Below are 16,188 nucleotides of genomic sequence, written 5' to 3' on the forward strand. Positions count from 1 at the left end.
AGCAAACCATATTTTGTGGTACAAGCCATTGATGGAAAGGTCAACTTCCCCCTGTGTTGCTTCTTCCTGGGGGTGCAAGCAAGTGGAGAATGAGCAACAAAAGGCTTACAGGAATGCCGAGCGAAAGTGCTAATGCAAAAGCCTGTAAATAAACAGATTTAATAAACTGATTTGCAAAAAAAAAAAAAAGTGCTTTATTACCATCCACACATAAAATGAGAATACCTCAGTAGTGTCATAAATCCAAACACTTTATTATTGTTTGTATTTCGGGAGGAGGGGGCAAGACACTAATTTATGCCAACAGCTGTGTACTCAGAAGAGTAAAGTGTTTGGTTCAGGGGCGGCCATGATAGGACACTGGGGTCGCAAAGGATTGAGTTGAGGTGTTTGAACTTTTTCTTGGATGAACGCTTTGGGCATAGACAGCGAAGATAGTTCAGCACACCAACATCGATCAGCATCTGTGAACCCAAAAAAAAACCCTTGATAATCATACTTTTGACTGCCAGTTAGAGTCAACCGCTACGAGCTGCTGTTTGTTGTTCATAAATTAACATCAGTTTTTTTTCTCCTGTGAAACACATCCGTAGCTAATTACTGGAAAACTCACCTATTTATATTTGTGTGCTCTTTCTATATTGATCTAAAATGCCACAAGACAAGATGGCACCAAATGCTTGGCTAATAAGAAAATAGTAATTTGTGTGAAGGAAGTATGTTGAAGTGATAATAGTAATTGGTGTCAAGGAAGTATGTTGAAGTGCTACATATCTGCAGAGACAAACATCTTTGTCGGGGAGATGTTAAATTTCACCAGGGATGTTAATGGTGACGTCAACGCATGTTTCTCTTTTTGCACTGCTGAATGGGTGTCAAAAAGCTCAAGCTAAGAAATGACAGCCCAGTGACACTCACCTCCACCACAAAACAAAGAAGGAAATTGAGAGCAGCCAGAGCGACAAGCAGCATCTTGAAATTCAAGTCAGTCAAGTCATAGAGCTGCATTATCTTTATGAAGAAAGGTCCGGGATACAAAACCAGACAAGTCATCACGGCAAACAGGACGAGGAGTAAACCCAGGAATATCACTGCAAGGAGAACAAGGACATTTTTGAAAAACTGCACTACTAAGTAATACAGGATTTTAAAGCAATAAGCAATAATGGACGAGGTGCAAACAACTCTTACCGTTGTGGTAGATAGGTTTCTTGTGAGGGAGACCCTTTGTTACCACCACAGCCATGAAGATGTACTGGAAACCAGACAAGGAAAACACACTGGTGTTGTCCATGTTGGGTAAGTTGGCAGTCCCAAACACTGTGGAATTGAGCGGAATATACCTGATGGAAAAGCACGGGGATGACCAGCGATTAATTGATTGTTAAGAAACTAGTAAGAGGATTGATCGATCTAAACATAACGCAAATTTTGGTGCAGAACACACACAAGTTGTTGACTTTGCACTGACCAATCCTGTGAGGTGGTGATGAAGAGCGCAGTCAACTGGGCTAAGATTATCATGGATATGTGGATGAAGAGGCTGCCTAAAACAGGCAGGGCCATCAGATTGGCCGGAGGCCGGTAGGGGCTCAGTTTCTCACTGGGGCCGCCTTTCCCCATCACGATAGCCAACAGGGTCACCAGCGCAACGTCAATGAACAGGAACTGCAGGTCAGCCAGATTGGTGCTCACCTGGGCAAGTTTTCAGCATGTCAGAATTATACAGGACTATCATCTGTGCTAATGTTGTTAGATGGTGGACTCACTGTATATAGAATGAGCACAGAGCAGAACTGAATCATGCTGTACACGGCCATGTATCTGAAAAGGCTGAACGCGGTGACCAAGGAACATCGACCTTCTCTGCAGAGACAAGAACAAGTCAGACATGAGGCACTCAAATATTGGAGGGGGCACCTAAAACTCTGTAACGCATCCTGGAAACATTTTAAAAATTAAGCACACAAGCACACACAGAAATGGAGAGTGGCACCTCCTGATGTGCTAACCACCACCCCGCCGTGCTGCCACTCTTGGTTGAATGGCATCACCATGATTCCTTACCTAATGAGCAGTGGCACACAGCTGATGTTTTGAGTCTTGGAGGTGAAAGGCGAAGCAATGGAAGCCTCCGTCTCTGACAAAGAGATGCCGGCGTCAGCAGCTCTCAAGGCACCGCAATCGTTGGCACCATCTCCACACATGCCCACCAGGTAGCTGTTGTAAAGAAAATTTGAGGAGCACTGAACTCAAACTCGTTTTTTTTTTTTGTTTTTTTAACTTTATTATAGTCAACTGCATTACTGGATGTTTTTCTCAGATTTTTCCAACTAGTTGATGCAAATGACACTCAGCGTAATGTTCACGTCATCAACCATTAGAGTAGGATTCAAACGCTTTAAAAAATTAATGATGACAACAGTTATTTTGTAAAATAAAAAATGCAGCAAATTATTTGCATCCACTATTGAGGAAAATTATTTGGAACTTGGTTTATGAGCATCTCAGGAAAAAGCAGTCACTCCAGCAAAAAAATTAAAGATGCCAAAGTTGACGTGACACAGGAGCTTAACAAACATTAAAACAAACAAAAAACACCACAAAGACATTTTCTACCTGACACATTGATTTAAAATGTTTCCATTCCTTCCTGTGTGTGCACTCACTTTAGTTTCTGCAACTCTTTCACCAGTTGTGATTTCTGGTCAGGAGCCATACGTGCAAAGACTGTTGTTCGCATCAAAACCTGTGCAATGACATCACGACAACATTAAACTACAGTAAAGGGACAGAACAGACTTTTCAGTTTTTTAGTGAGAAAAGCAGACAATGTGTTTTCATTACCTTTGGCAGATGCTCAGGGAAGTGGTCACAGAGGACAGCAAATGAATTGCCATTAATAGCCAAATGATAACCAAAATGTGTCTGGTAGAGACCCTTAGAGAGGAGAAAAATGTCAATGGCATGTAACTACAATTTAGTATGTATTAAGTAGGGATGCTTAACAAGAAATAATCTTAAAAGTATTGCACTGATGAACTCCACATTCCTGTTAGCTTACACGTAAAAATTCCAAACTAGTGAGAATATGTGTATATACTGGCATATATAAATATAAGTGTATACTGTATATAAGTATGCGCAGGGATACACATGAGTGGTGCGCCGGTGCTCTTGATTGATGTGTGAGTGGGATTGACCTGGGTTGTGACTAAAGTGCCCTCCTGATCTTCTAGGGTGAACCTCAGCGTGGGTCTGGTTTGAGCTGTGTGGGCAGCAGCTTCAACAAAGATGACCCTCTCATCAGCCCTCACCATTCCACAGCTTTGAGCAACATTGACTGCTGTTCGAATGTTGTCACCTGTGGGAGGTGAGATTTAACATTTGGGAATGTTTAATGAATAACATAATCTGGCAAATGCTACTGACTGTAGTCGGTATGTTAAAGGAGGATGACCGTTTCGTCTCCCACCTGTGACCATGACAGTTCGGAGCTTCGCCAAACTCAATGTGTATATGACGTCAGCGCTCTCTGGCTTCACCAGGTTCTTCATCATCAACAGGCCCAAGAACTGCATGTCTTTCTCTACCTCCCCTCTGTGGATGAATATGCACACGGACAGTTTGCGCTGTCACATCCATTTCAGTATTTGCATAGAACAGATGTACGTATGTGACTGACTAAGACAGGAATCTCACCGCTCAGTGGCGCTTAAATCAGTGCTTGTGTCCATTGGTTTATAACTAAGAGCAAGAACTCGAAGACCTTCACTGGAAAATCTGCATAGTATATTTGAAAACTGCGGCGGCACTGTAATTAGAATACATCTTATTCAGTGTGGATATAATATCTCGTACGCAAAACATTTTAACTCATGGGAAAAAAGAGACAGACTTTAAAATATACCATATAAACTGAAATACAGCCAAAGACCTCTTAATTAGACAATACTCTGCATTTTTTCCCCATTTGCCCTCCATGTTTCAAAGAGCAAATTACTCAGCCCGTAAAAGCAGTAATTTTTCCAGCTATTTTTTGTGTCAGTTCAGCAGTCGCAGGTACAGATGCAAAATGGAGGGGGTGATATCGAACAGCTTTTTTTTTGTTTACTACTACACAAACTATACTGTTATTGTTGTACTTTGGGGCAGTCTGAATGCCCTGTCGCAGCATGATGCCTCAAACAGGTCAGTCTTGGAACTGTGAAAGACATCTGGTTTGGGGTAGAACTAAGTCTATCATCAGCGAAGATATCTTTATGTGTTCTTAAGGGCACACATACTTTTTGACAGGTGGTTAGTAGTTGTAGCTTCTGCTATCTAGTGCCTGAGTGTCACTAAACGTACATTATTTGTATTATAATTTTCTGACCAATTGAGCAGTGACTGGCATATAAAAAATCAGAACATATGACTGTGTGCTGTCTGACCAGTTTCTTGTCTGCAGAGGCTTGCCACCATCTCTGGAGAACCTTTCATGAAAGCTATAGCAGAGCGCCCACCGCAGGCCACAGTCACCACGCTCATCCTCTGCAAGGCCGAAGAGAAGGGAAACCGCTGAACGATTGCCACAGGTGCACTTGAGGACTGAAAGAAACATGAAGGTGCAGGTAAAACATATGAATAAGTGGAAACGCAAGATAGCTATTGAAACTTTGCAATGCTACATAACAAATATGAATTACCCTAACAACGTCACAATGAAGCAATTGTCATTGACTCTGCAAAAGAAGTTTAATTTTCACTGAGATTGGGATACAATCAGTGAGCTTTTTTGTTGCATAACAGCACAAGCCTGCCTGCCCGCCTAAAAAGATGGATTCATTATGAAGAAAATGCTCTAGTGAAATAATATATGTATTATTGCAAAAAGTGATTTACATTTAGGTGAAAAGGAAGCAGGCTCGGAGGATGTTTCATTACAGCTAACACTTTGTGCCCTCCAAACTCCGCATCCAGCACACCACTGTCTTCCTCTGGTTCCTGGAGTGTCTGGAAAGAAACACAGAGTTGTGGTTCAATAGACATCTAACAATGTAAATATAGTTAAGTAGACAAAATTCCTCTTTGGATGTTTAACATTAACCATAAAGTTGAAATCATGTGAATGAAGTAAGGCTTTGTGGTTCATACCCAACCGGTAGAGTTGAACATTTTGAGCTCCAGAGGGTCTCCAATGGGCTGCCCTTGCAGCAGGGCAAGAGTGTGACAGCAGGCAAGGCACGAGAGCATTGGCCCAGGTGGGAGAAGTCTAGGGTCAGAGACCACATCTGAAAAACCAGCAGATCGTGCTTCCACGACTCCCCACACATCCAGGCCCTCCTCTGTCAAGGTTCCTGTCTGGAGAACACAAAGTGGGAGTGAGAGTCAGCCCCACACACACATACACAGTACAAAGCAAGTCGGTCCTCACCTTGTCAAAACAAAAGAGCGACACCTTGCCACAGACATTGATGCGTGGTGGACTTATGCAGAAGATGCCTTGCCTTTTCAGTCTGCTCTGGGCATAGATGGTGCCGACAGTGATGGCGGCAGGCAGGGCCGGCGGCACCACAATGGTGACAATATCCAAAACCCGAATCACCACCGAAAACCAGCTCATCTAGAGACATAGAGAGGGACTGAATTGCTTGGACTGTCAAGAAGTTCCCAGATATTCCAGGCTCCTTATGTGCACACTTACGTCATAGTTTGAGAGCATAACAAAGCTGTAAATTGTCCCAATAAAAGCTGTTGAAAGAGAGAAAAAGGAAAAGAGGGATTTAAAAATCTGAATTCTACTTTTGCAATGATACACGACATGGACATAACTTGCAGGACAAAGCTAAAGCAGTCACTACTTGGGGAAGGCCCTATTATCATTTATGTCCAAAGTGTCAATGATGCAAGTAAACAAAATAAACTAAATGTGGAATGTCTAATGTTGCTGTTAAAAGGTCTTACCAAGAAACCCCAAGATGACCAAGAACTTTGCAGCGTCTCGGTAGAAGCGAAAGCTGGTTGGCTGAGGGTACAAAATGGAGCTGATCAAGTTACCTTTGGCAGTAAAAAATCCTGTTGATGACACACAATTGCGTGAACTGGTTTGCAAACACTACGGTACCTAGGGATGGGCAATTGACTAAAATTATCTGTTGAGTGAAAAGCAAGAATTAATGGTAAATTAATCTTTCTAAAAAATAATTTTGTTTACTCACCAGTGCCTGTGACTACGGCGACAGCACCAAAATCACCAAGCCCTCCTCCTTTGGCCCTGATGAGCTGTGTTCCACAGAACAGTGTGTGCTTGCGCTCAGCGGCCGAGTTGTATATATTCTCCGAATCCAGCAGTGGAGTTTTCAGCACTGGAACGCTCTCACCTGCACACAGGTAATAGTTGAGAATATCTCTAATTTTCGTATGGACACACAACATACAACAATAGCGAGACATGCATATTTGAATGACATCCAAAAAGCGATCCTCATCTGGTTTTAAAAACATTCTATATCTGGACGCCAGCCTGAAGACATTCGGGGAAGTGGAAAAGCAGTATTATGGGCTTGTGGTACTGTTAGGTCATGAACACAGGGAAGCATAAAAGATATTTTTGCTAAAGTTCCGAGTATGCTAACCTGTCAACATGCCCTCATTTATCAGACACTCCCCTGCCAGCAGGGCAGCATCACAAGGCATCAGCAGGCCATTCTTAGGTAAGCATATGCAGTCACCAGGCACCAGCTCCATTGAACTAACGTTCTCCTGCTCTGAGAAAACATGTTTATCTTTTTAATCGAAGGTACTACATAAAACCTCCACACAATTATATGAACAAAATTGGGAGAATATGGACATAAATACCTCCAGAGGTTCTTATCACGGTGACATTAGTGACCAATCGGGCCATGTTGTGAAGAATGACTCTTTGCTATGAAGCAGATAAAAAGCTATTAGTTTTATACATTCTTATCATTAATTAAAAAAAAAATACTAATCAAAAGTAAAAATCTGTGCAAATCAAGTCTCACCTTGCGGATCTCATAAAGTGAGATACCAATGGATATAAGAGAAATTAAAAATATACTCGTGGAGTAGTAGTAATATTCATCAAGCGTCCACAGGACCATGCTAAATAACTGGAACACATAAAAGGGGTTGAGCACCTAAGAAGAGAAGATAACATTTTGATCAGCAAATTGTAACTAGGTGATTAAAGAAATACAAACCAGAGGTATCAAATATATTTTATATATAAAAAAAAGAAAATACAAAATTAGTTAAATATCCATCTCACCTCCTCAATCAATAGTTTGAAGTAAGACTTCACAGGCACATCAATCACGTTGGGCCCATACACTTGTCTCCTAGAAGAAAAAAACAAAGGTTACGAACACTGACAAAAGGGTGATTCATACCTGCAAAAATTATTCTGTTACAACAAAAGACATTCTCACAATCGCGAGTAAAACTTTTTTTTAATGAGCAATATAGATCAAATTTAGGCTTAATTAGATGGACAACAATCACAGACTAACTGAGCCGTTTTGCATGAGAGCAGCGGTCACTCTCTCTCGGTCGTCCTCAGACGAGCTTCCATAGTAGAAGCTATACGTTGCGCATTAATAATGACTGTGGGGCACAGTTCCTCACAGCATCCCCAATCTAACCCTTAATGCTGAGTGTCAAGCAGGGGGGCATCAGGTTCCATTTTATAGTCTTTTGGTATGACACAGTCGGGGATCGTACCGACGACCTCCCAGTCTCAGGGCGGACACTCATGCCACAAGGCCACTGAGCTAGTAGCTACACTATGAGGAAAAATATTTTTTTTAATATAATATACAACAAAATGAAGCAGTCACAATCAGGCCAAACACTCAATAATGTTGCCGTGCTCACCTAAAGTTCTGCTCAAGGTGGCTCAAACCATTTTTGTAACCATGAAGGTCCTTGCAGGTCCAGTCCTCATTGAGGACACTACAGTAAAAAAAAACAAAAAAAACATTTGATTTTATGATGGTAGTGTCATATTCTATCTCAATGTGTAATAAAAGAAACCAACAATTGGCTTGGTATTCAGTAAAATTCCTTTAAGTAAAATTACCTTGCAAGACAGAAAGCTGCCTTCCTGTTCAACCATATGTAGCGAAGTCCTTCAAACAGGTAGTAGCGCAGTAGAGTTTTCTGTAAAACAACAATTACAAGGTCTGACAGCGCTCCACTAATTGCACATTTAAGAAAAAAGAAAGACAAATAAATAAATAATGGAAAACCAGAACTTGTTCTTCACCTTCTCCTGGTAAAGCTCAACTGTGTCCCTCCATTCTGTAGTCTCTGTATCGCCCAATAATTCCAAACTAGTAGGGAGAGAAGAACAGAACAAAAATGGTAGTTTTTTTTTTTTTGTGTGTATTGTGTGGACATAAAGCAAAGCTCTTAAGGCAGCTCACCTTCCCTCCTCCAACTCCTCTGTGAGAACCTCCACCACATGGAATATGCCACAATTATCCTGAAGGCAAAAAGACCACACAAATATTTGAGTAGAGTTCTTTGTTTGTGCACACATTTATGTATTTCGTCTCTACTAGCGGCACTTGTCTTTGTCTGTTATTTATCCTTTTTGAAATGTTGGCACTTGTTTTCTTGCACTTGTATGCACTGCTGTGACAAGTAAATTTCCCCGCTGTGGGATGAATAAAGTTCTATCATCATCATCATCGTCATCATCATTTTGTGCAGTGCAAGGTGGTAGTTTAACTTAGCAGTGTTAATAAATATATAAGGGCTGCGAAAAACATGCAATATGTTTTTTGATTATAGTGATATCAATACTGTTGCAAAATTTAACATACTTGAACATTTAAATTTTTACTATCCCACCCTCTTTTGAAACATGCATGACAAACAAATGAAGGCTTTGGCAAGTAATGCGACTCCTTGGGACAAAGTGACGATGCAGTCAATGTACACTTCTCTAAAGAAATGTTTCAAGCACAAGCCACCACACTGCTGTGTTTTGTCAGAAAAATCCAAAGTAGAGAGACAAAATAACTTTACTCACTCGTATTAGCACAAGATCTGCAAGCCCGAGAGGACAGGGACGGCAGCGTGCAAAAAGAGCTAGCCGTGGGCGCCAGCGAAACACAATGAGGAGAAAACCCAGGGACAGCACAGCCACTACGTGACACAGCCACACCCGCCATCGGACCCACTTGTACCCCTGGGCATCCTGAAAACAGCCCCCCCCCAAAAGAAAAGAGCGATTGGAAATGTTAGCTGTAGAATATGCATGTGCCATATCAATACTGACCCAAATTTAAATACTGACCCAAAATTATAACGATATACTACTAGTTAAGCAATTTTCAAAGTGTGCTAAGCTACTAATGTTGCACGGATCCCTTCTAGTGATGCACAAAAGAACGTCCCACCGGCATAGACTAGAATGCAATTGCTAAGTCTGGTTCAATTGTGTTTAATGTGGGAAAAAATAATACTTTTACATTGAGGGGAAAAAAAAAAAAATCTTTCTTGAGTGATATTGCTTAACTCTTATTTTTCTGTTTTTTTTAAAGCACTATATAAGTTCAAAGAAACAAAAATAATTAGCTAACAAATAGAAATCAGGGTGAAAATGTTTTTTAATAATAAACTTGAATATGATTTGAAATCTGAAGGACACAAAGTTTCCAAGTTATTTGCTTCAAGAACAAGTGGTTCTTACCATGTGTCAGTCAGGCACAACCAGCGAGGCGAGTCATACAGGCTGGCTGTAGAAATCCACCCAGCAGCTTAATTCCTAAGAAGCAAGTCATTCAGCAAATTCACAAAACAGGTCTCTTGCTCAGTCAGGCACAACATTTGCATGAGCTGAGCCACTAACCCCCCCAAAAGTCAGTATGAAAAAAGACACCAATGATTCTCAAACATGGGAAATGAAAACTAAAGCAATGGTTGCACTGAGTCTGAAGTATGAATCGAGTCAATAGGTGACAAGTCAGAAGAAGGAAGTGAGCCAGTCATCTGAATGCAAACAGACATGTGGATTTACAAAATTTGGTCACCACATCAGAGACTGGTGGGACGCTTGCCTTTAAAGATTTATGTCCACCTGGGCTTCAGGTTATGGGTTGTAGTTCAAATATGCATCCTTTAAAAAGATGCAATACCACTGCATTAACGTAAACTAACAAGCACTTTGTACAAAAGCCTTCTAAAGCTCTGACTATCCAGTCTGTAGAGCCCTGAGACACTGCATATCAGTATGTGTCACGATGTGATAAGTCTTAGATCAGTGCAAAGACGAAAACAAACAAACAAACAAACAAACAAACAAACAAACAAACAAACAAACAAACAAACAAACAAACAACTACCTGCTATTATCATGGGAACACAATGTTTGTTATGGCAATCATTCACAACACATGACTGGCCTGGAATCATGTGAAAGCATCCAAGCTTGACGCAATGTGATCACATGGTAACCTTGTCTTGAATCGCACTGGTCTGGAAGCCATCTGAGACAGACTATTGTTCTTCATAAACCACTGAATGAACGATTTAATCTCACCTACCTAGCTATCATGTCCGTTGTAAAAACTGCTATAAATTATAATACATACGTATATACAACAAAAGAGGGACACACAGACTTAATTCCACCCATACTTTTAATGCTACTCAGAATGTGTGTATATATATATATATATATATATATATATATATATATATATATATATATATATATATATATATATATGAAGTCGGTGAAAAAAAACAACTTTAAAGAATTTGGTTTGATTTTGATTCTGATTTGTTGGCTCTTGGAATTTAATATTTACCTGGAAATTCGATAGGTTAGGCTTTGGAAAGCTTTCACATAGTGTACATGTCAATAAACATGACAGAATATACAAATGAGGAAAGGAAAATATTTATGATGCTGACAAGTTAATTGTAAACTGTAATATCGTAAAATGATTGTCTAGTTTAAATAAGAAAATAATTGCACACATGCACTCTCCAACTGAGCCATATCTTATTGAATAGAATCGTAATGTTATGTGAATTGAATCATTCAACCTTTCATTATCTTAATCACATCTTAATCATCCCTTATTGAAAAGATGCACAGTGCACACCTCTGGGTCATCTTTAACGAGATTATCATTTTTTCATTAAATCACTTTTTTTTTAATTTCCTCAAGATCAACTCTTAGCGGAACTCGATGCAACGATTGAGCAAACGACCACAAATTATGAGAATTTATTTTATTTGAACAACGCCCTGAATTATTATTTTTAGATATGTTGTTGTTGTAACTTGATAAGAAATATAAACATCCTGGTTATCGGGAAATGGACTAAATTTATCAATACAACAATTTTTAACCATTTGGAGCGTGACCAATCCAATGAGCATTATATTTCGATACTCAACACAGTACACGTAGCGCCTCGTATTAAACTTGCTCCAAAGGTAATTGCTAGCTGTAGCATTAGCATCGAGGTTGTGCTAATTCAAGATTCAAGAATTTTGATTCGCCATGTTTGAGCGTGCCAAACAAGGAATTTGACTTCGGTACATCTCAGCCTATGTTCAACATTTACGTGATTAACAACACTCAGGACATGTGCGAAAATTGACAAATATTCTCGAACATCCCCTGATCTTAAACTCCCAGGAGGGCAAGGAAAAACTCAACACTCCTACTGGGGGAAATGAGAAACCTTGAGAAGACACCACAGATGGGAGAATCCCCCTTCTAGGATGACCAGGCTGCAATGGATGCAGAGTGGACACATAGTACACATAATACAGACAATTCAAAAAAGGCGTCGAGAGCAGGTTGTAACGTAATGTTGCCGTATGTGCTAGTCTCATAAGAAATCGGGTGGATTAGTGATTAAATTGCACTTAGTACTTACGTCTCCTGCTGACGAGTCGCTGCTTCCATAATGACTTGTTTCACTTTTATTTAAGCCATGTTGCCGCCCAAAACAAAACAGATAACACGTCATCTGCAAACATGCGTCTATGGTACGTGGTGAGGGCCAAGACTAATTTCACGCGATTGTCAAAAAAAAAAAAAAAAAAAAAAAAGGCAATGCTTTGACTCCCAGATAAGAATGTGCTTACATTGCCCCAAGCGTATTGATAATCGGTTTACAGAGTCGGTGAGCCACGCTCAAAGTTGTCCAAAGACAGTTGGGCTTGTTCCTAAGTACACGGTACAGCACTTCACTGTACCTCTGACCTGAAACTCCGTAACAAATAAAGAATACAGGTGTAATGAGTTCAACACGTTTTATTGATTAAATGTCTCATTATTTACAGTTAAATAGACTTCCATTTACTTTCTTTAAAGTGTTTTCACTCTTCCAATTTTCTCCCATATTATTCCATCCACAATCACATAAATAGATATGCACAGATAAACTTTCTACAACTGGAAATTACGCTTTCCGTGCCGAATAACCACAGATTAGACCAGTATGTTCGGATGTTTCCCTCTGACACAAGACAGCTCACATATTTCATGTATCACTATTGAGAAAATAATCAATGACATTTTAAGTTAGAGGTGATGAGCATGATGTGCTAATTTCTACTTTGACCTTAGCTAACTCAGCCATCTTTTTGTTCAACAATATTGATCCTTTGGCAGTAAAAAAAAAGAAAAAAAAGTGTCTTCGGGTTCCATATTGTTTAAAAGTTGGAAAATGAAATGCAATTGGTAAAGCAATGTGTAGTGGTTGGGTTGTCAACAACTAAAATGCCCACAACTGCAAAAATTGCCATTGTTCCTGGTTGCATGTTCTCTTCCACTCCACTCAAACTATTATTATTGGCTCTTGACCGGTCTTAACTCTCATCTTTTCATGATACAGCAGCTTTCTTTTCTTGGTAAGTTGCCATCATTTTCTTGATTTCAGCAATGGCCTTTCCTGGGTTGAGTCCCTGTGGAGAGCAGAGCCCGTGAGATAGCAGAAATCATAAGTCTGGGAGGAAGAAAATGTTTATGGTTTGATGGTCTTCAAAGTACCTTGGGGCATGTCTTGGTGCAATTCATGATAGTGTGGCAGCGGTACAAAGAAAAAGGGTCCTGAAGTTTCGATAGTCGTTCCTCAGTGAAGTCATCACGAGAATCTATCATCCACCGGTATGCCTGCATGACAGCACAAAGTTTTGGATTACATATACTATATAAACTCGAAACTCAGAATAATTCTTCATAACACTAATAGTTGCTGGTCTGTCCTCTGTAAATCTTGACCTGTGGTCTTTTTTGACAAAAAGCTGGTACAGACATGAAATCAAAACATGTTGGAACTGTATGATGTTTATATCCTTATAGTATAATATATATTCGGAAGAGTACACATTCTGAATTTTATTTACATTACCTGCATGAGAACAGCAGGTCCCAAGTATTTGTCCCCATTCCACCAGTAGCTAGGGCAACTGGTGCTGCAGCATGCACACAGGATGCACTCATACAAGCCGTCCTGTTGAGTTAAACACGTCATATTTAATGTACGCTTTGGTGGTATGCATTATTTTATTCTAATGTGACGCAATAAAACATTGTACTAATCGTGTGGCGTGGGTTGATATCATCTGGGGGAGTGAGTCAAGGTTAAACCACCATAATTCTCACACAAAACAAGTTGAATTATTACATGGTATGACTTTTTATCAAGGTGCCAACTAGGGTCTGGAATCTGCTCGGTGAACAGCAAATCTGTGCGATGCAAACCGAATGGGAACACAAAACCTTCAACACAAATTTTGGCGGAGATACTTTACAGCAGTTTAATTTGGTGGCCCTAACAAATAATGTCTCAGTTTTAGCTGTCAACTCATTTCTGTGTGGCTATGTATTTGTCACCTTCAAACCAGGAGCCAAATTTACGTACAATTCTAAAACATGTGGTGAGCTGACCTGAACTGTTCCACTTGGTGGAAATGCGTTTTAATGATGATAAAACTAAATTATATATTTACCAGTTTTTGCCTGTCCCCCACTGACTGGTAATATTGGTCCTTCCCTTCCTGAGATTCATCCTTCTTTTTTAGGTAGGGCTCGATGGATTTGTACTGTGCATAGAAGTTGCTCATGTCCTGGAGGAAGTTATTAAAAAAGAAAAGAAAAAAAAAAAATGAATTTATCAAATACTGTACATGGTTGATTACTATTATTTGATTTGATAGCAAGTGGTAAAATGGCCACCCCCTGATATGGATCAAAACAGCCTTTAATTCATATTATACAAATGAAACATTAATCGGAACACTATGTTTCAACAAGCTGGGGTGCACACAACATTTTATTATAAAGAAAATTTGGGGGTTGACTTCCCCTTTAAATTGCAATAGTATACCATATAAACTCATGACCTGACTAAACAAACTTGCAGTACTTACAGGCACGAGATCTTTGACCACATACATGTGAGGGAGGGGGTAAATTTTGGTGGCTTTGTTTGTGGTGCTGTCAATTTTGTTGAGACATGCAAGTGTATTTCCTCCATTGATGTTCATGGCACATGAGCCACAAATGCCTGGAATGAACATTAGATCAGAATTCTCAATTTTGTACCATTCATTTAAAGGCAGGTAAGTTGTAGTGACAAAAACAATAGTTAGTCCCTCACCTTCACGACAGGAACGTCTAAATGTAAGCGTGGGATCTATTTCATTCTTGATTTTGATGAGAGCATCCAGAACCATTGGCCCACAACTGTATATAAAGAGAAATTTACCAAAACACTGTAGCATCTACAACGTGGTTAAAGTACATAGTAAAGGGAATTACTGCAATTCTGTTATTTTTGTTTTTCTGAAGGACCATGTGTCAGTCACGTGTCTTACGTGTTAAGGTCAATTTCATATGTCTGCATACGGGGCTTGTCTCCAGCAGTGTCCGGATCCCAGCGGTAAATCTGAAACTTCTTTATCCTGGGTTCGGGAGCCGGCGAAGCCAGGGTCTGGGCATTGCGCACCGTCTGCATCATACACAACAAATAACAGTCGACATTTTAGGTACATCATAAGGTACATCTGCACATTTAATTAGCTCCAATATTTTTTTGTAATTTGTGCACATTTTGTAATGTATTGTTTTGTTTTACATTATTTGGGTATCTTCAAAATATTCAAACAGATCAGAGTATGATGAAATCCAATGTAATTAATGTAATGCTGGATTAACAAATTGTGAAAGTGATTTTTTTTTCTTCGAAATGGAAGCCATTCTGATGCAGGTGTACCTAATGTTGTGGTCGTTGAGTGACTTTTCTTGTGTAACGCAGCCTCTCCCTAGTGGTTGCTGGGGTGAACTGCGTGTTCGTGTTACATGACTGCTGTCTTTGTTACCCAACTGTCTTGGTGACAATGACAGCCGAATTGAGAAGCTGCAACTTCTTTAAGTTTGTAAATTCAGTTTCAAAAGACATCCTGACATCCTTAAAATATTTAAGTTTGTAAATTCAGTTTCAAAAGACATCCTGACATCCTTAAAATATTTCAGAACTTATCATATGTTGCAGCTGCAACTTAACGACCAACAGTTACAGTACGGTACTCCAGTTATTTTCTGCACTGTTCAAATACATTTAAATACAAATTTGATTATGATATCGCATAAAATTACATTACGTAGCCTCGCAGGATGGAAAACATTGAACGTGGTCTTCTTCCATTATATAACATCATCATACGTTCATGTGTCCAGTAAACTAACGTTGATGCAGTGTCTTGAAAGCGACTTACCACCAAAATGCCAGAGTTCCTGACGGCCAATGCATTCCGGGTCAAAGCGAGACAAAGTACTGACATTTTCGAGTGAAATCAAGCAGAAGCTCCCCAGTCGTGGATTCAACCGGACAGACACGCGTTAGTGTTTCCAACCTCAAACTCCACCCCTTTACGATGCGTTTAAATGACGCAATGGAACGTCGAACGAGTCAGCTTCAGTGATCTAAAAAAAAAAAAAAAAAAAAATGTTGCCTAGGAAATTATTCCTAGCTGTCTCCGACTATGACTGTTCTGTGGTACGCTCAATTAAATATGATTAGAGATATACAAGTATACCTTGTTTGTATTATTTTAGGATTTACTTTTTGTTTTGGGTAACTAAAGCGTCCGATGCTAGGAATAACTGATATGTCCTATAGTAATTGAAAGCATCATGTGCCACA

The 16,188-nt window shown here is 39.7% G+C and overlaps 2 protein-coding genes across 3 annotated transcripts; both read right to left on the reverse strand.

Moving 5' to 3' along the window:
• Positions 1-230: 230 nt before the first annotated feature.
• Positions 231-12,055, reverse strand: atp13a2 (ATPase cation transporting 13A2). 2 transcript variants are annotated; one of them, XM_049752724.1, is made up of 29 exons: positions 11,914-12,055; positions 9,707-9,781; positions 9,044-9,211; positions 8,433-8,491; positions 8,273-8,339; positions 8,087-8,166; positions 7,882-7,959; positions 7,277-7,346; positions 7,011-7,145; positions 6,844-6,910; positions 6,618-6,749; positions 6,201-6,362; positions 5,947-6,057; positions 5,687-5,733; positions 5,417-5,605; positions 5,137-5,343; positions 4,885-4,995; positions 4,434-4,590; positions 3,703-3,814; positions 3,476-3,600; positions 3,204-3,364; positions 2,848-2,940; positions 2,670-2,749; positions 2,068-2,220; positions 1,770-1,866; positions 1,472-1,695; positions 1,192-1,343; positions 919-1,091; positions 231-464 (listed from the first exon to the last, which is right to left on the reverse strand). In XM_049752724.1, exons 2-29 carry the CDS (start codon positions 9,707-9,709, stop codon positions 291-293), a joined length of 3,387 nt encoding a protein of 1,128 aa, XP_049608681.1. In that variant the 5' UTR covers positions 9,710-9,781; positions 11,914-12,055; the 3' UTR covers positions 231-290. The 2 variants fall into 2 exon arrangements, with proteins under 2 accessions (XP_049608681.1, XP_049608682.1); XM_049752725.1 differs by lacking the exon at positions 9,044-9,211.
• A 223-nt stretch (positions 12,056-12,278) lies between these two features.
• On the reverse strand, positions 12,279-15,930 carry LOC125989240 (succinate dehydrogenase [ubiquinone] iron-sulfur subunit, mitochondrial). The gene is made up of 8 exons (XM_049755368.1): positions 15,761-15,930; positions 14,861-14,994; positions 14,644-14,729; positions 14,414-14,550; positions 13,994-14,110; positions 13,393-13,494; positions 13,032-13,154; positions 12,279-12,946 (listed from the first exon to the last, which is right to left on the reverse strand). The coding sequence occupies exons 1-8, from the start codon at positions 15,824-15,826 to the stop codon at positions 12,866-12,868; spliced, it is 846 nt and encodes a 281-aa protein (XP_049611325.1). The 5' UTR covers positions 15,827-15,930; the 3' UTR covers positions 12,279-12,865.
• Between the last annotated feature and the right edge of the window lie 258 nt (positions 15,931-16,188).

This window comes from Syngnathus scovelli, chromosome 2, assembly GCF_024217435.2.
Source record: "Syngnathus scovelli strain Florida chromosome 2, RoL_Ssco_1.2, whole genome shotgun sequence".
Taxonomy (NCBI): domain Eukaryota; kingdom Metazoa; phylum Chordata; class Actinopteri; order Syngnathiformes; family Syngnathidae; genus Syngnathus; species Syngnathus scovelli.

Bases quoted from the DNA above. Each gene is read 5' to 3' on its own strand.
- atp13a2 (XM_049752724.1), bottom strand. The intron at 8,492-9,043 runs GTGAGTAAAGTT...TTTTGCCTTCAG, and splicing joins CAGATCTTGTGCTAATACGA to GATAATTGTGGCATATTCCA. The intron at 6,911-7,010 runs GTGAGACTTGAT...TCTGCTTCATAG, and splicing joins CACTTTATGAGATCCGCAAG to CAAAGAGTCATTCTTCACAA.
- LOC125989240 (XM_049755368.1), bottom strand. From the start codon at position 15,826: ATGTCAGTACTTTGTCTCGCTTTGACCCGGAATGCATTGGCCGTCAGG. The intron at 14,995-15,760 runs GTAAGTCGCTTT...TGTATGATGCAG, and splicing joins GGAACTCTGGCATTTTGGTG to ACGGTGCGCAATGCCCAGAC. The intron at 13,155-13,392 runs GTAATGTAAATA...GCTGTCATGCAG, and splicing joins GACCTGCTGTTCTCATGCAG to GCATACCGGTGGATGATAGA.